The 24,402-nt window shown below is 37.1% G+C and overlaps 2 protein-coding genes across 16 annotated transcripts in view; one reads left to right on the top strand and one right to left on the bottom strand.

The window, feature by feature from the left end:
* The window catches only part of Immp1l (inner mitochondrial membrane peptidase subunit 1), a 60,086-nt gene extending 51,805 nt beyond the window's left edge, over positions 1 to 8,281 (bottom strand). For 8 of the 12 annotated variants that reach the window (XM_031371268.1, XM_031371274.1, XM_031371272.1 and 5 more), the window contains exons 1-3: positions 8,150 to 8,281; positions 4,262 to 4,367; positions 3,395 to 3,630 (exon numbers count right to left, since the gene is read on the bottom strand). The gene's annotated coding sequence lies outside the window, so the exon portion shown is untranslated. The remainder of the gene's footprint in view (positions 1 to 3,394; positions 3,631 to 4,261; positions 4,368 to 8,149) is intronic. The other 4 variants (XM_031371271.1, XM_031371270.1, XM_031371276.1 and 1 more) reach the window with 1 other exon arrangement.
* Positions 8,282 to 8,328: 47 nt separating this feature from the next.
* The window catches only part of Elp4 (elongator acetyltransferase complex subunit 4), a 203,089-nt gene continuing 187,015 nt past the window's right edge, over positions 8,329 to 24,402 (top strand). For 3 of the 4 annotated variants that reach the window (XM_031371262.1, XM_031371264.1, XM_031371265.1), the window contains exons 1-2: positions 8,363 to 8,619; positions 15,635 to 15,670. In XM_031371262.1, the coding sequence (XP_031227122.1) occupies positions 8,400 to 8,619; positions 15,635 to 15,670 (256 nt within the window). In that variant the 5' untranslated portion in view covers positions 8,363 to 8,399. Of the gene's footprint in view, positions 8,620 to 15,634; positions 15,671 to 24,402 lie in introns of all 4 variants that reach the window. The other variant, XM_031371263.1, reaches the window with a different exon arrangement.

The following is a 24,402-nucleotide window of genomic DNA, read 5'->3' as shown; positions in this document are numbered from 1 at the left end:
ATAAGTGGGAGAGGGTAGGGTGGCAAGCATGGGGAGGGGGGAGGCAACAGGGGTTTGTTCTTGTTTTTTGTTTTTTGGGGTTTTTTGGAGGGGAAACTAGAAAAGGAGAAATCATATGACATGTAAATAAAGAAAATATCTAATAAAAAAAAAATAAAGACCAACAAAAAAAAAAAAAAAAAAAAAAAAAAAAAAAAAAGAACAAAGTACATGACTATGACACCTCACCACCTAACTCCACTTTGTGTGGCTCTTTCTCCAAAGATAGTCTTGAGTCCAAACAGTAAAGCAAAATTGCCTCACAAGAAAATACAGTCTAGAATGAGAAGTCTAAAGAACAGAACAACAGTTGCAGATGTAGCTCAGTTAATAAGAGTGTTTGCCTAGCATGCCTGAAGCCTTGAGCTTGATCCCAGCTCTGTGTAGACTGGAAACAATAAAACAAAAGAAAAGAACTTTACAGAACACAACAAAAATATGCTTAGAGAACGTCACATATATCACATCCTTGGAATGCACAAATACGTCTTAAACAAGGAAAGGGACTAAACATAACTGATATACTTTAAATCTGCAGGCTTCTGTCCTTCAAAAACACCACTGAAAACTGAAGAACAAATCTGAGTAAGGGAAATCAGAGTCCATACTCAATTATAAATTCATATTTTGAATACATAAAAAAACTGCCAGTCAAAGAGAAACAGCAAATAAGAGAGTGTGCAAAGGAGAAAGTCAGGCACTGTACAAGAAAAACAGCCAAATAGCCAATCTACATATGAAAAAAGTACTCTCAAGAGTATAAATTACAAATACAATGATTTCATAGGCACTAGAACTTGAAAAGTAAAAAAATAAATTCAAACCCTAGAAAATGTGTGGCGTACCTGGAAATCTTCATGCAATGTGTGAACAAGCACAGCTATCTTAGAAGATAACAGACTATGTAAACCTGGATGTGAATTTACACAAGCTTTCACTCCTAGACACACACACACACAGGATACACTGTTGCATGTTCATAGTGACAATATATAAAACCTCCCCAAATATGTACGAGTGATGAATTAACAATTATTGTCCATATACTGAGATACAGCAATGAAAATAAACTATACCTAGCTGTAATAAGGTCAACAAGTCTCACAATATAATAATACTGAGCAAAGGAAAGTAGACACAAAAGCTATATAGTATAATTACCAATATATGTGTGTATATATTAATACATAACAAAGGTAATCCCCACAATGAAGTCAGGTGAGTGGTTATCCTTGTGGAGGAAGGGGAAAGTGACCAGCAGGTGCCATGGAGTGATCTTATACAATGATTACAAAATGCCTCTCCTGTATCTGCACACTGACCACATGGGTCAATGTGGTTTATAAAAAAAAAAAAAAAAAAAAAAAAAAAAAAAAAAAATCACTAAGTCATCCACTTCTACATTTAAAAAAAGTGACAGCATCCAAGATTTTTAAAAAATTTTCACTGCAATGACTTTTATAATTGTCTAAGAGTAGACACACCAAATAATCTCCAAATGTCTCAATTTGTAGTCACAGCAAAGGGATAATGTGAAAGAATGAAGAACGTAACACACTTCATGGATGACCCTGTAAATCACAATGTTGACCCAGAGGCCCACCTGCTACCACACTAGGAAGCACAGGCAGGCAGAAGGCATCCAGAGGTCTACCTACAGTGGGAGCCACTACTATGTGCATGCATGTGGTGGAGAGATGGGAGAGAAAGAGAAGCAGGAGGGTTTGAGCACTATGGAGGTACAAGGAGGGAGTGAACAGCCTGATGTAAGTAGCCTGCCCTGTCTGTCACCTAAGGTCATGGTGAAGTCTGCCTGGGCCTGTGCTGCATCTGAGGGCCACATCTGGGTTCTCAGCTATGCAGCAGCAGGGGTCTGTATTGAAGTCTGTGGTTCATTTTACCAAAAACCATGAGGATATCTCTGGTCTGGGCTGCTGCCTGGGACCATGTTGATGTTCAAGGGATGCAACATAGCTGGCCCTGCTCCTCACTGACTGCCAAGCTTAGGAAAGCTGGCCCCACCCCTCAAGGGCTGCAACAAATGCCAGTAGCCCTGGTGGCTTGGGGACAGGTAAGCCAGCCTGGAGACTTGAGAGCAAGAAAGTTGGCCCTGCCCCTTGCTGGCTACACCAATGGGTAAGCAAGCCAGGGCAGTGAGCTGGAGAGCTTGCCTTGGTGGTGTGGATGCAGGAGAGCTGGCAGGCTGACCAACTCCTGGGAGCTACGACCCAGGCTCAGAGTCAACATCTACCCCATCAATGAACTGCATGAGCCTCTGAAGGGGCTGATCCTATAGATCCAAAGCTGTAGGGCAACAACATGACAGCCAAGAGGAGTTCCAGTGAGGATCCAGTATTGATAGCATAGCAGAAGCCAGAGGCCTCAAACCAGACTAACAACTCCTTGCAATGAGCATTTGCAAGTAAAGATGTATGGACAGAAGGGTGTACTGTGTGACACACTGACACACAACAGCTTCCCTGGTGAGATGTTCTGGGTTTTTTTGTTTGTTTTTTTTCTTTTGATGGGAGGTTGCAAGGATGGAGGGTTAATATAAAGGGATGCGGAGATGAGTGGGATGGGATGCATAATGTGAAACTCACAAAGAATCAATATGAAGTTTTTAAAAAACCAAAATGTGAATGAAATAAGAAAATAGATGTTATTTTATAAGAAAAAGAGGCAAAATATAAACACATTGCTGAGGAGCACATATGAAAATTAAAAATTATATAAAAATAATTTAAGTGGTTACAATAAAAGGTAGAATATTTGTTACCTCTTAAAAAAAGGGAGACTAAGCCAGACATGGTAAAGTATAGCCAATAGTCTCGGAATGAGTCCAGGAATGTGAAACCATCAATAGACTCCCATAACTAGGGTTATGTAGAAGGAGATAGAAGATGGGAGAGAAGAGATGGGAGAGGCAGAGAGAGAGAACATTAGTGCAGGGGAGTACGAGTGATGTTCTGGGGATATGGTGGTTTGGGTTTGCTGTATAGGTATCACATAATTACCCATATATATTTCCCTATGTTTATAACCTTATATTATATATTGCTAAGTTTAACTTATGTATTATCTGTGATATTACATTCTTGCTGAAAAAGAAAAAAGGCTCATTCTCTTATTAACAACAATTTACATTCTTGGTAAAAACAGTATTTTAATAACAAAGAACTATTACTATGACTAGTTCTTCATAATTCCAATTAAGTATGGATTTCACAACAGCTATAATATAGGAGGCCTTGAAAGAATATAAGTTCAATTCTTCTGCTTCACTTTCACTTATGTATTGAATGTTATTTCTGCCTCTTTTTTTCTTTTTTTACAAAAAAAAATGTACACTTACATTAAAAATCCTGGATAACCAGATAATTCTGTGCAGGTTGTACTCCCCAAAAAAATTTTGCTTGAAGGTAGGACGATAGTTTCTTTCTTCTCACATATGCTTTAAATCAATTTTAGGACTTTTGCATACATATATAATAAGGGTCTATGATAGCTTAGCTGCAGATAAAATATTTGAAGTCTGATCTACTGTCACTCTGTGTAGGTATGCTCCATATGTTCTAGCAAACATGGCGGCTGGAACAGGGTAGAGACCAAGTAACGTTTAATTACCAGTACATTAAAACATAAAACACAAGCTGCTCATTCAAAATAGATCCAATACGATCTAATTTAAATTATACTGAAGTACTTTCAACTACTGGGAAACGGTATTGTGTAGACACAAATCATTTTCTCTCCAATAGCATATGGAAGTAAAATTGTTACAACTATCATTATTGTAACTGTATACTGTCTTACACACACACACACACACACACACACACAAAGCACATACAATTGAGAAAGTCATTTAAGGCCCATATTGACAGGTATTCCTCAATATATGCTTTTATAACTTTTACACACCCCTAAGCAGGAGACAACCAATAAACAAGGAAACAGAGAAGATCAGCCTTCCCATCAGACTTCAGTAGATTGTCAACCTGGTGGCAACAGTCTAGCACTACTGTGAATATAACACCCCCCCCCACGGGGGCGGGGCACCAAGCAGTTCTTTACTCACCTATTTAGTGCCTTTAGTGCTCTTTAGAAAGTCACATTTTGTCCAGCAGGGAGCAGCCTTACAACAGCCAAGAATTTAACTTGAATATGAAACCCACAGAGGAAAACAAGGGGTGTTTTGAATTCTAAAAAGTCTACTTACCATAGGTCTCCTCTTCAATTTGTTCAACTTTATGGTAGGTTTCCAGGAAAACCCAGATCTGAAGGAGGTCTCAAAGTGTGTGTGAGTCATCCATGGATTCCGATTCCTAAAGCAGTAAATCAAAGTTGCCTATGTGAAAGCTTCTCTGACCAGTGCTGGGTAAGTTATTGTAAAGTAGGAGTAGATATTTCTCAGTGAGCTGTGTCTTCCTTTTCGTGGGGCAGCAGGAGTCTTGAATTTGGATATTCAATACCATTGGACCTTTATTAAATGGGGCTATTAAAGTCTTTTATTCAAAAGAGAATTTAAGAAGGAAGAAATTGGAAGACATAATAGGCTATATAAAAAAATATGAAACTGTGGTCAGAGATTTATAGGAGTTGATAAGGCAGCTAGCCACATTTTTGCTTTTACAGGTCAGTATGCATATCTAATGTAACTTTTTTTTGAGACAGAGTCTCTCTCCATAGTCTGTGTAGTTCTGAGTGTCCTGGAATTTGCTTTGTAGACCATATCAGTATGGTCTCAAACTCAGAGATCTTCCTGCCCCCAGAGTACTGGGATTAAAGATGGTGAACCACCATGAATGGCTAATCATAAAATTGAAACATAGTACTAAATACTTTATAATGCTGTTGTGAAAAATATCATGACCAATTGAAAGGCAAAATATTTTAATGTTAAAACCTATGATACAATTAGCTATAATACTGCATCAGTTCTTATGACTTAAAGACACAAATTATTTTGTCTGTATTCCTATGTGAAATGTGAAAGTTTGCTTTGTATATGGCTTTTCAGAGTTCACAACATATAAGATACTTATCCAACTTCAAATACATATAATTCAGAGGGATTTTATCTGCTTAAATATATTCATTCTATTTGAGGCAATATAACTAATCTGAATCTCATTGTATTGCAAGTCTCAAATACAGTTATATTTATTCTACACTTATAATTATTCTATTTGAGACTTCCCTAAACATTTTAGAGTCAATATCCAATCACCAAAATTTCATTTCACTCTTGTTTCAATCAGTTAAGGACCACCACTATTTTAATATATATTAATATTCTAATAATAATGTATATATTAAGCAACAAACTTTTTTAAGACAATAGGATTTTAGTATTATTAATGTGTCATGCACACATATACAATATCTTAACAACTTGCAATATAAAGTTTGAAAGAAAGAAATTTATCTTTTTAGCACTCGCTAGTACTAATATTAGCATGAAGGGTACTGGTATATTATGAAACATATATTTATTGGGAGGTAAGTGCATGCCTGTCATAGCATCTACGGCAAGAGAAGTCAGAGGACAGCTTGCTCATATTGGTTCTCTCCTTCTACGTCATGGGTCCTAGGGATGGGACTCAGGTCATCCTGATGATATTTTGTACCTCTGATGTTCTGAAAAACTACATTGTCTGCAAACAGCCAAGTTTCTGTCAGTTCATTATGGCAGTCCTAGGAAATTCTTGTAGATTTTGGCACTAGGATATGGGGTGTTTTACCTTGAAAGAGAGTGTATGTAGAACACACTTCTCTTCCCAGGGTCATGCCTACAGGAGAGTCTGCATCAAAAATGACAAGTTTAATAATACTTCTTCAAAAATTGCTCTCAAGTAATAGAATGTTTTTAAACTAATACAAGTAAACACTGAAGACAGTGAGGAGCGTTACCACACTAGAGACCTTGAAAGGTTTTAGAAATTAAAGTATATAGAACAGAGAAAGGTAGAAGCTATCACACAAGCTGAGAGCTGTGGAACCGTCCACCTGCCATTTACTTCTGTGGGGCAACATAAAGAAGTGCCACATAACTAGCACTTCTAAATGGCTCAAAGGAAAAGGAAGACCATGCTGTAACATACAAAAACTATTTGAAATTAAAATTTCAACTTCTAGCAAAGCTGTGCTCAACCATTAATGCCAGATCTCATGGTTTACTCATGGAAGAGATGAGTAGACTCAAAAGAGTCTTTATTAATTTAGTGTTTGCCAAACCTAAATTACTATTTGGTCTCAGAGATATCCACTCAATACCAAACACAAACATATGATAATTGTTCTTATTTCCTGCTGTGACTCTAACTGGTGTTGGTTTTCACTGAGAATAATGAAGGCTAATCAAATAAAACAAAATATATTATCTGCCTAAAAGGATCTTGACATCTACACTACAAAGACTGGGAAGTAGGATAGGAATTCTTTATTTGCTATTAGAGAAGGAATCCACCATTTTAATAAAATGACAAGATTGTATAAAAATCAAAGACTAGGTTTAAGCAGAAAGCAAGTGCTCAGCAGTTATCTGGGTGCCTTAAAACTATAAAGGCATGTACTGTACACACTGGTGACATATTTGAAATGAAAACAAGCAACTTCTATCAAATCTTTGATGTGTTGCAAAACCACAAGGTTTGTTGCTTCCCTTCCCTGCCCCCAAAGATGATTCTTTATTATTTGACTTGGGTTTTTTTGTTATTATTTATTTGTCTTGCTGATGCTAACCCTGAACACCTGATTCTCCTTTTCCAACTCTTTGGGATTACAGGCTCCTGCCCAAGCCTGAATATGATGCAGGAAACAAGAAAGAGTGGGAGGGAGGAAGGAAAAGAGGGAAAGGAAAGAAAAAAATATAAATAATGTTGTGATGGCATTCACCTGTAAGTCTCAAGACTAGAAGGCTAAGGCAGGCAGACTTCTGTGAGTTATATGCCAGACAGGGCTACGTAGTGAGACCCTGTCTCAAAATGAATGAATGAATGAATCAATCAATCAATCCCTGTATCATGTATCATCCATCACTGTCAGCAGTAATTCAGTGACACAGGTATTGACTTGGGTGTCTTTTTTAGTTCAAACATTGCTTATCTTGGATGTCTTCTAGAAATCACTTAACCAATTCCTCCTCCAGTTCTCATTTGAAAAAAGCAAAAATCAGCTCTGAATTACATGGTTTTTTTTTTCTACCACAAATAAATCTCATAGTATAGTAGGAACCCTCTTCATTCAGATTTCAAATTACTAGAAAAATAAGGAACAGCCGAGTGGTGGTGGCACACGCCTTTAATCCCAGCACTTGGGAGGCAGTGGCAGGGTGAGTTCTGAGTTCGAGGCCAGCCTGGTCTACAGAGTGAGTTCCAGGACAGTCAGGGCTACACAGAGAAACCCTGTGTCAAGAAAAAAAAGGGGGGGGGGAGAAAAAGAAAAAGAAAAAGAAAGGTACAAATAAATCTAATACTACTCAGATTTAGGGGGAGAAAAACTTCAAGTAGTCTCCGTTATTTGCAGCTGCTTCAGAGAAGTGACAATTAAATGTGTGAACAAGGTTGTCAGAGTAACACTTGCCATTCACACTGCTTAGGAAAGACCCTCCGAGATTTCCAGAAACACTAATTAAAATTAAGAAAAGCTGCTCACGGGGACCTGTCAGAAAGGTATAGTCTGTGAGAGTGGGGAAGAAAGCCCAGTGGTCTCGAAGTTCATGAAAGGAAGTTTCTAAGTCAAGTCTACCATCCAACCCACCTAACCCTCGGTTCTCATTGCCTTAAGCCCAAGAGCTCACCAGACACTGAAGTCACCGTTACTCCTTTCCGGAGAGCACAATCATTCGGGGAAACCATGGTATCGAGGAGGGGCAGTGGTGGGGGTGGTAGGAATGGGGGGGTGGGGGGTGTAACTTTCCTTAGAAACCAGAGAGGTGAGAGACGCAAGAGAGGCGCCTCTCCTCTTTGCTAAACAGCCAGGAAGAAGCGAGCGCCAACTCGCAGTGGTTTAAAACGCCTTGAGGGCAAACCGATTCTCTTTCCTTTTCTTTTAACTCAGGAACGTAGGCACCCGCAAACCATGAACGCCGAAGGACTGTACCCACCTGCGGCCCCAAACACCAACAGAAGTTCCTCACCCAGGACTCAGAGGGAACCGGTTCACCTGGGCCGCGTACAGACCTCCGGCTTTACGTACCGCACTTTTCAGCAATAGGCCGTGCGATTGGTTGGCCGGCAAGGACATCTCGGTTCTATTGGCTACAATGGTGGGTAGGCGGGACTTTGGGGCTGGCTCTGACAGGTCGGCCGCTCGAGTTCACAGCGTTCCGATTGGGTCAGCGTAGGAGCTTCAAGATGGCGGCGGCAGACACCTGCGGCGCGAGTACCCTCAGCTCCGGGTCTGTGGCTTCCGAGGCCGGCCAGAGCGGTACCTCTAGCTTCCAGAGGAGGGGCAAGGCCTCTGGAGGGCCCGGAGGGGGCCCTCGGCTGCTGTCCATTGCGGGCACGCGACCGTCGGTGCGGAATGGACAACTGCTGGTGTCAACCGGGCTCCCAGCCCTGGACCAGCTCTTAGGTCGGTTCAGAATAAAGATGTGGGCGCATTCCAGGGAAAACTTGGGGAGGGACCTCTGGGCAGCTCGTTATCCCCATGCCCTGCCCGGCCCCACGCATCCATTTCCTTTTTCCCGTCTCCTCTTCACAAGCATGGTCTGGATAGCCTGCTCTGACAGAGAGGAAGACTGGGGAGGAATCGTGCATGTAGGTGTCAAGAGCTGTGCGCTAAGTCTGCCTTAAGACCCAGACTCCTTACTCCGCTCTGCCCAGCACCTCATTTCCAGATGACCATGGACTCCCTACACGCTTTTACCCTAAAATGATTACTAATGAAAAAGAAACGTATGTGATAAGGAATTGGCTTGTAGGAAGGATCCTCTGCTCGTATCTTAGGACACCTTCCTTCCAACCCTGGGTAGCTTAAAGCCGGACTAACCCACAAAACTTTTTAGCTTTAAAGAGGGTTTCTTTTAAAAAAGCTGAAAATATTGCCCTCTTTTCCGCCACCTGGCTAGTGTTCTTCTTAACTCGTAAAGCGGTGTGGCTCTAAAGAGTGGATATTAAAGATGCCTGTTGACTCAAAGAAATGACAGTCCTTGATATTCAGATCTACACGTCCGCCCCCCCCCCTCCGAGTTTCTCAGCTATGTTGTTATCATCTCTGAAATCTTTTAATGCAAAGTCTTCTGAAGGATATACTTGCTTCATAGAACTGATTTGTTGAAAGGATTGACTAGTTAGGTTAGGAGGACAGGCTACGTTTCTGTCTGAATGCTGCTTCATAAAAACAGATGTGTGTTTACATTTTGTAACCCTTTTTGGTAGTGTTTATTATATGTCCTTTAAATCTGGTACATTTGCATAATATATTGCATTTGCCATTGCTTCTTCTTGTTCTTCACTTGGCATTTTCTCTGAGTTATACTCCAGGCTTTTCAAGTGAGTTTAGCAAAGAGGAAAATAACAAGACAAGGAACTTATCCGGAACAGCATGGTTTCTTGATTCTATGATTTCATGTTCTAAACATACCTTGATTGTTTTCTACATAAATTTAAAGTAGTTTGATATAATTGTTTCAGTAGTTTGATATAATTGTATGAAACTAGAAACATGATGCAAAATGCATAGTTGGCAATTATTTATTTCACTTTTTTTTTTCCTGTTTGGCCTCAGTTATCCTAGTTTTGAACCCAAAGCTTAGAAAAGTTTACCAGTTTTAATGAACACTCATCCAGACAGAAGTTAATCTGTAAGCTTTAGTGACAGCAGATCTAACTTATCTTTTCTACCCTTAAATGTCTATATTCTTAACTAAATGGGGGATAGTTCCCTTTGTTCAGTTGATAGTAATCAAACTGTTCAAACAAAAGGACTTCATTTTCAGTATTGTACCTTCGTTTCCTCATTAAAAAAATTGCAAAGTGTGCTTAGACCAGAGCCTGACACTCAGTAAGTTCTTAATGAGCTCTTGGTTGAAAGAAGAAGAAAAAAGCTTAAATAAGAAATAGTGAAGTATGAAAAGTGGAGTTTGACATTTGAGCTCCAAAAATTGATTCAGACATTTAATGGTATGAGTAGTCACAAAACTCCAGACCATCCGAACTCATCTTTAGCTTCAGATTTAATCATCAAAGCACTTATACCACAGCTACTGCTAGTTTTTGAGAACTATTTTCAAGTAGTTTTGATAGTTTACTGAACTTAAGATTATATATTTAATTATAGTCTCTTCACACCTGCCAAAAAGAACTGAGGGCACCTTTTCATCTGTGTTTCTATGGAGACACACACTTGAACAATCATTTTGAAATTTTCAGAAATGCTTGAAGAGTGGAGGAGTTTAGTATTTGAGTCTAACATGCTAAAAATTAGTGTTCACTAAGAAAATTAAAATAATAGCAATTGCTGAAATGTTTGTTTTGCATGATTGCAGTTCGTTTGCAAAGTACATAGAAATTCAGATAGTTGTAATAATAGGAGTTGCTATAGTTGGAATAATAAATATACCCAGATATATTTCAGTTGTTAACTTCTTAATGACATTTTTGTAACTTGGTTTCCTGTCCTATATGTCTTCTGAAGCAAAAATTTACATTTGTTTTTCATTAAAATGTTTGGAAGTGAAGCATCTGTTGCTTATACGTATTCAGATAACCACAGGAATCTCATAACTTGAGCTGTTACTTTCAAAAGTTATTTGATTCAGATGGTGGCAAGCTTTGTATGACCCTATTGTGATAAAATGTAGTAATAGTGGGATATTGAGAATGTTGTAACATTGTGACTAAATAACAAGTAATATTGCATTATACCCACTCTGTGGTACAGTGAAACTTTCCTGCTGCCACCTGATGTCAGGGTAATTTCAAACATAATTGCAAATACATTTGAAACCCATCATATCGACTGATTGAATGCTAGCTATTTGGTAATTCATTACCTTCATTGTTTATGTCAAGATATCTTACAGATTTGAAAATTCTCTTTTTTCATCATTTTAAAGAACATGACCCAGTCATTTTATTATTGGATTTTCATATATATTCCCCAAATTGGCAATGTTTCAATTTTACAAATTTCCATTTAGACTTTCTGAGTCTAGAGGATTTCATTATGTATGTGTGTGGACTCTACATGAGTACAAGTTATCCCCAGAGACCAGAAGAGACCATAGAATCTCCTGGAGCTGGAGTTACAGGTGGTTGTATGTGACCTCATGTGGGCTCTGGGAATCAAATTTGGATCCTCTACAAAAACAGCAAGTGCTTTTAACCACTCAGCTATGTATCCAGCCCAATAATCTAGGCTTTCAACTTTGTCTCTTTCAGGGCATTTATATTATTATTTGAAGCCAATATAGTTAAATAATATACATTTTAGAAAAGGAAAAGAACCTGGCTGGATAGATATTTTAGGAATTTCCAAGGAAAAATTGTAGGCAGTCTTGAGAGGTTCTTGAAGGAAGCATGACTTAGAAGATTTGGCTCATTAACCCCTATTCTGTTCAGAATTTATTCAGTTTTGGCAGTCAAAGGAATAGTAGGTGTATTTAGTTTGTGCTAAATAAAGTCCAGCAGAAGTTCTTTGTAGAAGGTTGTAGTAGCCACTGATTTCAAAACTGATGTTAAATACAATTGGTTTGTTCAGTATATTGTCATCTGTAGTGTGAAATGATATACATTAAGCTTGAACTGTATATTTGACAATTTTAATTATATTTTAGGTAGCTATACAACTAAAGAAAATATATCTTTCTATTATTATATAAAGCTATTTCATATGATTTACTCTCAAGAACCATTATCCCTAGTCATAGCTCTGGTTTCCATATTTGCCCAGTCAGCAATTGTCTTAATCCTAGGCCAGAATACTGGATAACTTAAGACATAAACAAGTTAACAATATTCCCACAATCTCATTTCACAGGCAGCATTAATTTGATAATTAAGGATACTTCATTTATCTATTTATTTATTTTGGAGGAGTCATGAGTATATATTGATTCAAGCTTTGGGTTAAAGTCCATCTACAACTTTAGTGTATCAAGAAAGATGTAAAGAAATATTTTACTCCATGGTATTTTGAAAAAAGATTGTGAGGTTTTTGTTTCCTTAAATTTATTTTGCTTTTGGTTTTGTTTCTGAGACAAAGTCTCTAGGCCCAGCTGACTTTAAACTTCTGGCAGTCCTTCTGCCTCAGCCTCCCAAGTACTAGGATTAGAAGCATGTGATACCATGCCCAGCAAAAGCTTTATTTTAAAACTTTAGGTTTATGCCAGGTGATAGTGGAACACATCTTTTATTCTAGTACTCAGGAGGCAGAGGTAGGTAGATCTCTGTGAGTTCGAGGCCAGCCTGGTCTACAGTGCTAGTACTGGGACAGCCAAGGTTTCACAAAGAAACCCTGTCTCAAAATAATAATAATAATAATAATAATAATAATAATAATAATAATAATAATAACCCTTAAGTTTATATGACCAATAAACTTATTCCATATGGACCTATCTTCACAATGATCCCTGTAGGGGTCATACAGTTCCTGTGCTCACAGATAACCATTAGAGAAACCAAGAATGTTAAACATGTACAACCATCTATAATGGAATCTGGTATGTCTGAAGACAGCTACATTGTGCTTGTATACATAAAATAAATAAATAAATCTTTAAAACAAAAAAGAATGTTAAACATGTAGATTTGTCTCTTCAAGGAAGGGATATGTATACCTGCTTCTCACTCAGAAGGCTGTTAGTGGATGTCATTAATAGTTTGGTAATCTGTGCTAACTGTAGGGCTTGACCACTTTAGACTGTTATACTTATCCTAAATGCTTCTTCCCTACACCCGTATATTGAGCCTTGCTTCTTAGCCAATTTAAAAAAAAAAAAAATCCTTAAGGGAGGTGTCACATGGTCCTCTGCCTGAGCACCTTTACCTTCTAGTCCACTGAAAATCCTATAAGGAAGAGTAGATTAGAGAGGTAGACCAGAAAAATCACCCAACCTTTTTATAGTAATCACTCTGGCTAGGGGACCACAGTGTAGTGTTATCTACATATTCACGTTCTAGCCAGGTGACCTCTCTGCTGTCTAGGTCAGGGACCACTCCAGATCCTAGGCTCTTAAAGCTGTAGTTATCTTCACGGTAGAGGTTGTGTCACATAAAATTTGCAAGAGAGTTAATGCAGTCACACCTTAAGCTTTATTGTAGACGTGGAATTGAGACAAATGTTACAAGGAAGTACTTTTTTACCAAATTATACTATTCTTGACTATGTCTAAAATTAACTACCTGGTGTCAGACTCTTAAGTTTGACCCAGCCTGGCTAAGTAAGTCATGAAGAACCAGGTTTCCTTCTTGCCAGTTCATTTCTCTTCTGGCAATAACATTTTCAGGGACTCCTACAGAACCTCTATTATTTACACTAGTCTAAAATTAAAGTGAATTGCACACTGGAGCTCATTGGGAAAAAAGAAAAAAATAATATTTTAAGAGAAGTCCTAATAAGATATTAACTTGGCTGTCAAAAGTCATTTGGTTTATCCCTATTGATAGTTTAAGACTGTTCAAAATTTCCAACAACCAAGATTTTCATAGACATAAGATTTATAATTTTTGAGTGACATTTGCCTGAATTAGTAGAAAAAGAGCATTGTTAGATCATTTTTCCAGAAAACAACCTTCCTCCTATGTCAGATGTACATGACGCTTTGCTTAGCTAATTCCTCATTGTTTTTTACTCCTACAGTCATCATGACTTACCAAGTAATAATACACACTTAGAGGTGTGTTCTACTATGAAAATAATTGCAGAAATAGCGAAAAGATCTCTTACTGAGCATGCTGTGTTTTACATGCTCCTTCATTTCATTGGGAAATACTGCCTCATCCCACCATGAACCTTAAAAAAGACAGGGAGAAAAATAGTCAGACATGGTAGTTTATGCTTGTAATCTCAGTGCTCAGTAGGCTGAGGCAAGAATGTTTTTTGAGTTCCAGCCCACCTTGAGCTAAAAAGTGAGATCCTATCTCAAACTTAGAAGTCCTTTACCTTTAACTTCTACTGGAAGTTACCTATGAAAGTGAAGTAGATCAAAGAGGGAGACCAGGAAAATCAGCCAACCATTTTACAATATTAACTCTGGCTTGGACACCACAGTGTAATTTTATCTTCTAAAACATGAAGAGAGTGACCATAAAAGCATTAAAAGTTTGGTTTTTTTCCATATAAAGGAAAATAGAATGCAAAATGTTAAATGTGAAAGTTAGCAGTGGACTTTATGTAGCTCAGACTTAAATTAAGAATTTAGTCTAATCCAGCTAAAATTCTGCAAATCCCAGGGCTCTTCCAGCAGATAGAAACAAAATGATCTAGAGTTGACTGAAGCCTCATTCTCAGCTACTTAGTAAATTGAAGCCAGCCTGGACTATACATGTCTCGCAGCACACATGCATGTGCATTCACAAATAGCTGTCACTATTGATTTTGAAATATTACAGACTTCTTCAAATTATTTCAGATATCACTACGAATTTGTATATACCACAGGCTTTTCAATTATGGAAACATGATAATAGATTTAGATTATTTGACAAAACAATGATACGCTTTTTGTACAGGGGGAAAACAGTATTAAGCAATCTTTTCATATTAAAATTTTCCACATGGTATTTGCCATTACAAAATATTTTGGGAAAGAGATTTTTATTAATCTTCAAAATGTATTATGATTTTGTACTCATACAAACAAACCTTACCAAAAACAGTCTTCAATCGTCCAACAGCTTTGAATGTTTTTAGAATAATACAACAAATATATTTGTAGTCATTCTTTAGATGTGTTTTTAAAGTATATTTGTTAGTTTTGAGACATTAATTTCAAGTATTAAAACTTTTACAAATGAGATGAACAGCAAGATTTTCATAATGGACTCCCTTACCACTTTAGCATAGTTCCAATATCTTAAAAGTTAATTTTAATGACTCACCATTTGAATTATATATTCATGATATTAGCCTAGTTCATATACTTAAAAGAACACATTCTAATATTAATGAAAATATGTTTTATTTTTCCTTTTATTTGAATTGACAAGAGTTAATTTTATATTAAACATTTCTAGACTTTGGATATAAGTTTTCTAAAAAATAAGTAGGATTCTTAGTTCCTATGAGACATACTCAATTTGAAAGTAGAACTTTTAGCATTCACTGTACACATGGTCTTGGCTATTGAGTTAATTTAACAAGCATTAAATATAACATTACAGTATTTAACCACAGCTGTATTGAGTGCCTCCTGGTTATGTCAGGAGAAAGGAGAACACTATAACAAATTATGAATGTAAATATGTATAGTAAGTAACTCTACTAACATATAATTATATCAATAAGCCACTGAGTAAAGTATTGCAAAAATAATTGAAATATTGTTCACAGCGGCAGTTTCTAATGCTATTGAGATACCTGTTCTTGGTGAGATCTAATCCAAAAAGTTAGTGATTAATTTCTTCTCTTGTGTCATTTTCAGGTGGAGGGTTAGCTGTTGGAACACTTCTTCTGATTGGTTAGTATAAAATACATGTTGTGATCCTTCCAACCAGTTCTGTTTGTTCTTAATGGTTTCATGAGTTTCTTACTCTGAAACTGAATATTTAAAAGATGAGCTTCCTACAGATGTAAAGTCAGATTGGAACTTGTACAGTACTTTTTTAATTCAAAATTGAAGTGGACAGACATACCTGAAAATGTAGCTCCTAACATTTAAAAATGCTTCTTCTTCACTTTTTAAATTTAATTAAGTTTAAAGCAGAATGTCAGTTGCTTTTTTAGGAAAAAAATAAATTCTCAGTATTAAGAGATGACTTTTAGTGATTAATTTTGATAAATGGGAGAATTAATGCATACTATATATATATGCATGTATAGATGTGTAATACATTACAAATATATTGTTATTGTTTAATTGAATAAAAAGTGATAAAGTAGGCTAGATATTTGTCCATTTTTTAAATGAGTTTTTTAAAGTTCTTCTTAAAATATACAGCCCAATATGGCATATTTCAGTATAGATCATAGTCTTCAAATTATAGTGAGCATCATGTATTCCCCAGTGAAAGCACTTATTTATTTATGTTTAACCTATGTATTTGCAACATATCTGCTGTTTCTAGTTTAGTCTTAAATCGGCCAGCCTACCTCTTTACATGTTCCCATTAAAATTGGAAAGACCTGTTTTAACAATTCAGATTTTCCCTAACCTAAATGGGAATCATAGGATGACTCCTTGTTTTCCCCATGTCTTTTTGATATACCTCATGGAGTGACATTTCTCTTTCATTGCCTAAAATTGATAGATGAGTCCACATTTAATAAAACTTATAGTCAGGAAACTGAGGCTATAAAATATAATGATCTAGTAGACATTTATTAGTACCAGGCACCAATAAAGATAAGTATGTTTTTTTGTTTTTTTTGTTTTTGTTTTTGTTTTTTACATAGCAAGGGACTGTTATAAATGTTTTTGGAAGATTTTCTCTAACAGGGATTATATTACAAAGTGATGGGCCTTAGATTTTCTCATACATACAGCATTTATCAAGTGAAGCTAAATTCCTGGATAATTCAGTTATCTATAACATCTCATTACCTGTCTCTGCTTAATTGCTGAAGGATAGTTGGAGAATTGTCCATCATTTTGGTTTTGCTGTAGGTCATGTATTATGTAAAGTGCTTTATGTATACTTCTTTCTTTATTTAATATGATCACTTTGTCAGGCCTGGTGGCATATACCTTTTAACCCATCACTCTGGAAGCCACGGCAGGTGGATCTCTGTGTTTGGGGCCAGCTAGTACGAGTGTATTGTAGTTATTTACATACATACATGTGAGTGCCTGGGTGTGTGTATGTGTGGAGGTCTATTTCAGGTGTCTAATTTGATTATCCTCAATGTTATTTCTTTAATGCATTTTTGTTTTATGTGTAGGGCTGTTTGTCTGCATGTATGCCTGTGATGCCCCATGTGTATGCAGTACTTCAGAAAACCAGAAAAAGGTGTTAGAGTCTCTAGAACTGGAAATGCAGATGGTTGTGTGTTTTGGTAATCTACCTCTGGAAGGGGGAGCAAGTGATTTTAACCTCTGAGCTGTCTCTCTGGTTCCTCTCCACATTACACTTTGAGATACTGTTTCTTCACTGAACGTGAAGCTCACAGTTAGTAATGTTCCTGACCAGTGATTGCTGTTTTACACCCAGTACTAGAGTTACAAATGAATATCACTACAACTGGCTTTTTTGTATGGGTGCCAAGAATCCCAACTCAGATCTTTCTGCGTATGTGGTAGGTACTCTATCCTCTGAGCCTTCTCCTGTCTCTGTTGTGAATTGGTAAACCATTTTCTCATGAACTAGATTATTCTTTACTTTTCAAGGCAGTTGTATGTGTGACGTGTACCTGTGGCTTTTCAAAGCAGTATATTTATCGTTTCAAATGAAGTGTAACTATGGAAACTAGAACAAGTGAGTGTTACTACAAAACTCCAAAAAGCCTATGAAAAAGTCAAATTTTCAGAATATTGCAAAGTAGCTAAATAGGAATATATAGAAGGCCATCCTATGAGGAGTAAACTACCAAAGGTAAATTTCATAATACAAACTTGATTCTTTTAAAACAACTGAGAAAATCAACTAATAAAGAAGAAAGCTCATAGTTTTAGTGTGTTTAGCATATGGCCAGCTAACTCCTTTGATATGGGCCTGAAGTGAGGCAGAATGCAGTGCAGTGAGATGGTACCACAGAGGAGCTTGTTCGTCCCACTTTACTCAGGAAATGGAAAGGGGGAGGCACAGCACAGTATGTCCTTCACACATAAGCACCCAGGAACCTTCCTCCAATGAGGTCCCACGTACTAAATTTCCATCATCTCTTGATAGTCCGTACAACTGGGGGTCCATCCATGGATTGATATGTTGAAGATGAAGAGCTCTTATTATTTAATTGCCCTCCAAAGGCTTCATCTCTGAACACCACTACATTGAAGACCAAGCCTATGATAAATGACATTTGAGGGAATGTTTCAAACCAAAACCATAACAATACTCAAACAGGTTTTGACATGATTTGCACTGAAATTGCTTCAGATCATTTGTTACTCAGGGAAATTTGCAACAACTTAAAAGTGGAAGTGTTAGCAGATAATGGATCTCCATCTATTTGTAGAGATGCTGATTATCAAAACAGGTTTTTATAGAAGTTGTCATTGATAAAAATATGTTACATTGTGAATATTGATTTTTAAAGTAGCCCATATTACATAATTTTAATTATAAAAGTAACATAGGTATGTTGTTGGCCAGTTAGCTACAAATACAGATGCTTCTCTGTGGAGTTATTGTAAGTTAGAAGATTAAGTTGAACCACAGTACGTTGAAGACTGCCTATAGTTGTAAGAATATTTTTGTTTTAATTATTACTGTATACCAATAATAACAAAACTTTGATAGCTTACAACAAAACACATTTTTCTGTGGGTCAAAGGTCTAATCATAGCTTAGAATTCTACAGTGGCTATAGGCCATGGCTAGATTTTTTTTTATCTGAGTATATGATTGTGGACAAATAGCTTCCGGGCTCACATCCCTGTCAAGCAATGTTCAGATCTTTGCTAGCTATATGAGCCACAGGGCATTTCACAAGATAACTTCCGTTTTCCTGAAAACTATCAAGAGAGAATGTCTTTCAGCAAGGTAGTTAATGTTGCAGTCTTAGGACACAAGAGTTAGCCTGTCTCCTTGGCTCCATTCCCTTGCTTAGTAGAAAGTCACAGGTTCTGTTGCATTCACTGAATATTAAAATGGTGTGAAAGACCAGGAAACAGGACTATGTGAATTACCTCAGGACTGACCCATCACATGCTTTATAATTTTAACCTAATATTTCTTATGATATTAGAAAACTGAGAGCTTGCAGGGTTTTCTCTCGTGGGATATTAAAATATCATATGATGTTTTCAACCCATTTGAAATTGTTGAGCTACATTTTTCTTCTAAACATAAATTTTGAATATTCTTTTTATGCACTTACTAGGAAGCCACCTACCTCTCATAATAAAGCTGACTGGAGAGGGTTGTGTTAATTTACTTTTGTATAATTTCTGTTGCTGCCTTTGTGCTTCAGAGTCAAGGTTAAATGGTTACAGCAGTCACCATATGTTCCACAAGTTCAAATATTTACTTTCTGGCTTTTTTTAAAAGAAGCTTTTTATATTTTTAATTTATTTCATCGTGGTACCATACAGTGATGCTGAAGCACTAACCGAGACAAGATAACCAGAACTGAATGTGCTCTTTTCCAAATCACCTCACATCTGTTTTGGAGCAATTGTGGTGAGCACTGTTAGGCAACAGAAATCTTGGATTCAACCCTTTATTAGCTTTGAACTAGAAGTTGATAGCAGAGGACATGACAACATACAACATATGTATAACATGTAAATGCTGTTGTAGATGTGAGAGGTATGAAAAAGATTTAAAGTGTAAGAACAGACTGGAAAATGAAGAGTAAAATTACACACATGAAAACCTGTATTGACAGTGAGAGGACATCAGCAGAGCAGGCCTACACATCGGCAATGGACAGGCCTCCTCAAGTAGAATGTGCATACTCAGGACTAGTCAAAGTTCAGCTTCATACTAAGTTTCTTACTTCCATTTGTGGGACTCAAGCTATAAGGCTTGAGAATGCCCTGTAATCCCCCCAAGGCACTGACTTCACCAAGCAAATGACTCCTGGGGTTGCTGTCCATGTCTAAGAGTTGATTCTTATCATTTCCATAGTATTTTTATCTTCACATAATCATTAAGTCGTGATGGCTTTTACATTTTAAAATATTTTTAACTCTTTGTACTCTCCAGTTTTACTACTGTTTCTCTAATTTGTGCCATAATTGACCATTTTGATGAAATTACTATAATAGCATTTTAAGGTGTCTGTATATTTAGTGTTTTCTTACAGACGTTTCCCATTCTCTTTCCATAATTAACTGATATAAAAACTTGAACATAATAGATCTGACTTAGAACTATCTATGTTCTGTGTCAACACAAGATGCAATGTTCTTTAAATTAAGACTAGGGGCTGGAAGTTTGGCTCAGTAGTAAAGGTGTTGCCTAGGATGTGCAAGGTCCTGGGTTTAGTCCAAAGTACCAGAAAGGAAAAAGAAAAGGAAAGGGAAGAGAAGGTAATGGTAAGGAAGGAAAGGAAAGAAAAGAGGAAAGGAGAATAAAGGAAAACAGAGGGAAAACTAGGAAAGGAAAAGAAATGACACACGCACACACACACACACACACACACACACACAGAGTCTTTAATCATGTATCATGTTAGTGACTCAGACCTTTTAAATCCACCAAAGTACCAGTCTCTCTCTCTCTTTTTTTTTTTATCCCATGCCAGGTATCTCTTGTAGAAAATCTTTCATAGCTGTTGTTTAATTCTCCATGTCTTTACAGTAGATATTCTTCCCTTATAGCTCTATAGTCTTTTAGCACTACTTACATTAGTGTGTACTTATTTGTTGAAACTACCTGATTATGACTGTTTAATCTTTTCAGTTATGTAGAAGCTCTATTGTCATAGGAAATGTTTAGAAATAGTGGATGAATAAATTGAAAGCCTTGCAAAAAACAATTTTTAGTTGTCAGTTATAAATAATAATGGGAAAATAAGTAATCTTGGGGTGTTTGAGTAATTAGAAAAGAGATAATTTTGAATGGAATGTTAGTAGATTAAATAGTTATTTCCCAAAGTCTCATATTTTTCACATAATATAAACTGTAATCTAACTTTAAAAGTCTTCATAGTCTATACAAAACTTAACACTTAAAAATCTAATATCTTAACTGCATACTCCTGAAAACTAAAGAATAAGTTATACTTCCAACATATAATAGCACATAGAAAACATTTGCTGGGTTTTTTGTTTGTTTTTTTGTTTTATTGTTGTTGTTTTTTGTTTGTTTGTTTGTTTGTTTGTTTTGAGACAGGGTTTCTCTGTGTAGCCCGGGCTGTCCTGGAACTCACTCTGAAGACCAGGCTGGCCTCGAACTCAGAAATCCACCTGCCTCTGCCTACCAAGTGCTGGGATTAAAGGCATATGCCACCACTGCCAAGTCACATTTGCTGTTTTTAAATGGAAGAACTGAGACATTAAATAATCCACCAAAGCAAGACAGGAAAAAGCCAAATTCTACAGCTCCATGTTCAGCATTTAGGGTCCATAATGCAATTGGCTAGTTTCCAAAAGGCCTTGGATAGTTCCAACCCTCCAACTCTGCCACCTCAGCACACAAATACTACCATAGGTTTATACATAGTTCTCCTTGGAGAGCATCCCATGGTCCTGGCATCTCAAATATCTCTGGGTCTCATTTGCAACTGAAACTTCAAATGCACAGCTTTACTTACTGTCCTTTTAAGGCCTATCAGCGGGGTCTCTGTCATTGCCACATGGTTTATGTCCTTAGCTGTTTTTCCATGACCCCTCTGTCTTACCTCTTTTATGCCTACAAAACCAGTACTATGAAGAAGATAAATACAGTGTTTCTAGTTGTGCTGCTAGTTTTACTCCTGTGAGCCAGACTTGTACCAGTTTTTCTGGACTTATCCCAAGAAAACACTTTCCTATTGTCCCCTTGCAACAAAATAGGTTTCACATCCCATGTGATGCTGGTCTCCTTAACAATCACAGCTGTTTTCTTAGCACTAGCCTGAACACCATTCTATCCTGAAGAAATTCTGCTAAACAAATCGAACCATTACCTTCAAACTTAACCCCATCCAAGTTCTCAGGACATAGGCGGAAAGTAGCCAGGATTTTTTTTTTTAGGTTTATTTAAATACTTTATGTACATGAGTGTTTGGCATGTATGTACATGTATCAAGCATGTGCATGCTTGTTGCCTTCACAAACCAGAGGGATGTTGGGTCCCTTGGAACTAGACTTACAGATGATTGTGAGCCACCATACAGTTGCTGGGAATCAAACCCAGATACTCTGCAAGGGTAACAGTTAACTCTTTTTTTTTTATTGTATATTTTATTTATTTACATTTCAAATGTTATCCCCTTTCCCAGTTTCCCCTCTGGAAACCCCCTAGCACAAACTCTCTCCCCTGCTTCTATGAAGGTCTCAAAATACCCACCCACCCAATCCTGCCTCCCTGCCCTGGCATTCCCCTACACTGGGACATTGAGCCTTCACAGTACCAAGAGCCTCTCCTCCCATTGATGTTTAACAAGGCCATCCTCTATTACATATGCAGCTGGAGCCATGGGTCCCTTCACGTGTACTCTTTGGTTGATGGTTTAGTACCTGGGAGCTCTGGGGGTCTGGTTGGTTTATATTGTTGTTCTTCAACTCCTTCAGTCCTTTCTCTAACTCCTCCATTGGGGACCCTGTTCTCAGTCTAATGTTTGACTGCAAGCATCTACCTCTGTATTTGTCAGACTCTGGCAGAACTTCTCAGGAGACAGCTATATCAGGCTCCTGTCAGCATGCACTTCTTGGCATGCACAATAGTGTCTATGTTTAGTAACTGTATATGGGTTGGATCCCCAGATGGGGCAGTCTCTGGATAGCCTTTTCCTCAGTCTCTGCTCCCTTTTTCTCTATATTCACTCCCGTGAGTATTTTGTTCCCCCTTCTAAGAAGGTCTTCCTTCACCTTGAGCTTCATGTGGTCTGTGAATCTGGATGAAATGGACAGTTTTCTTGACAGATACCAAATAACAAAATTAAATCAGGATCAGATAAACCATCTAAACACTCCCATAACCCCTAAAGAATTAGCAGTCATTAAAAGTCTCCTAACCAAAAAAAAAAAAAAAAAAAAAAAAAAAAGGCCAGGGCCAGATGGTTTTACTGAAGATTTCAATCAGACCTTCAAAGAACATTTAATTCCAATATTTCTCAAACTATTCCATAAAATAAAACAGAAGGAATATTACACATTTCTTTCTTTGAAGCCACAGTTACACTGATACCTAAACCACAGAAAGACCCAACAAAGAAAGAAAATTTCAGACCAGTTTCCCTTATGAGTATCAATGCAGAAATACTCAATTAAATTTTCACAAACCAAATCTAAGAACACATCAAAACAATCATCCATCATGATCAAATAGGCTTCATCCCAGGGATGCAGGGATGGTTCAACATGTGGAAATTCATCAGCGTAATCTACTATATTAACAGACTCAAAGAAAAAAAAAAAAACACATGATCGATTATCTCATTAGATGCTGAAAAAGCCTTAGACAACTTCAACACTCTTTCATGCAAAAAGTCTTGGAAAGATCAGGAATCCAAGGCCCATACCTAAACATAGTAAAAGCATTATACAGCAAATCAGTAGCCAACATCAAACTAAATGAAGAGAAAGTTGAAGCAATTCCAATATAATCAGTGTCTAGACAAGGCTGCCCACTCTCTCCCTACCTATACAATATAGTACTCAAGTTCCTACCCAAAGCATTTAGACAAGAAAAGGAGGTCAAAGGGATACAAATTGGAAAGGAAGATGTCAAATTATCACTATTTGCAGATGATGCGATAGAATATTTAAGTGACCCCAAAAATTCCACCAGAGAATGCCTAAATCTGATAAACTACTTCAGCAAATTAGCTAGATATAAAATTAACTCAAGCAAATTAGTGGCCTTCCTCTACTCAAAGGAAAAACAGGCTAAGAAAGAAATTAGGGAAATGACACCATTCACAATAGTCACAAATAACATAAAATAAACTTCAGCTCCTTCAGTCCTTTCTCTAACTCCTCCATTGGGGACCCTGTTCTCAGTCCAATGTTTGGCTGCAAGCATCTACCTCTGTATTTGTCAGACTCTGGCAGAGCTTCTCAGTGAAAGATCTGTATGACAAGAACTTCAGTTCTCTGAAGAAAGAAATCATAGAGGATCTCAGAAGATGGAAAGATCTCCCATGTGTATAGATTGGCAATATGAATATAATAAAAATGGCTATCTTGCTGAAAGATACAGATCTTGCTGTATCTTTCAGATCTGTATCTACAGATTCATTGCAATCCCCAACAAAATTTCAAATCAATTCTTCATAGAGTTAGAAATAGCAATTTGCAAATTCATTTGGAATAACAAAAACCCCAGGATATCGAGAACTATTCTCTTTTTTTGTTTGTTTGTTTGTTTGTTTAGTATTTAATAGAGTTTAAAATCTTGGCTCTTACTGTGGTATAAGCCCAAAATAAGAACAATTTTTAGA

This window comes from Mastomys coucha, unplaced genomic scaffold, assembly GCF_008632895.1.
Source record: "Mastomys coucha isolate ucsf_1 unplaced genomic scaffold, UCSF_Mcou_1 pScaffold15, whole genome shotgun sequence".
Taxonomy (NCBI): domain Eukaryota; kingdom Metazoa; phylum Chordata; class Mammalia; order Rodentia; family Muridae; genus Mastomys; species Mastomys coucha.
Note: the sequence above shows the minus strand (reverse complement) of the source record. Positions and strands in the feature narration are given on the sequence as shown.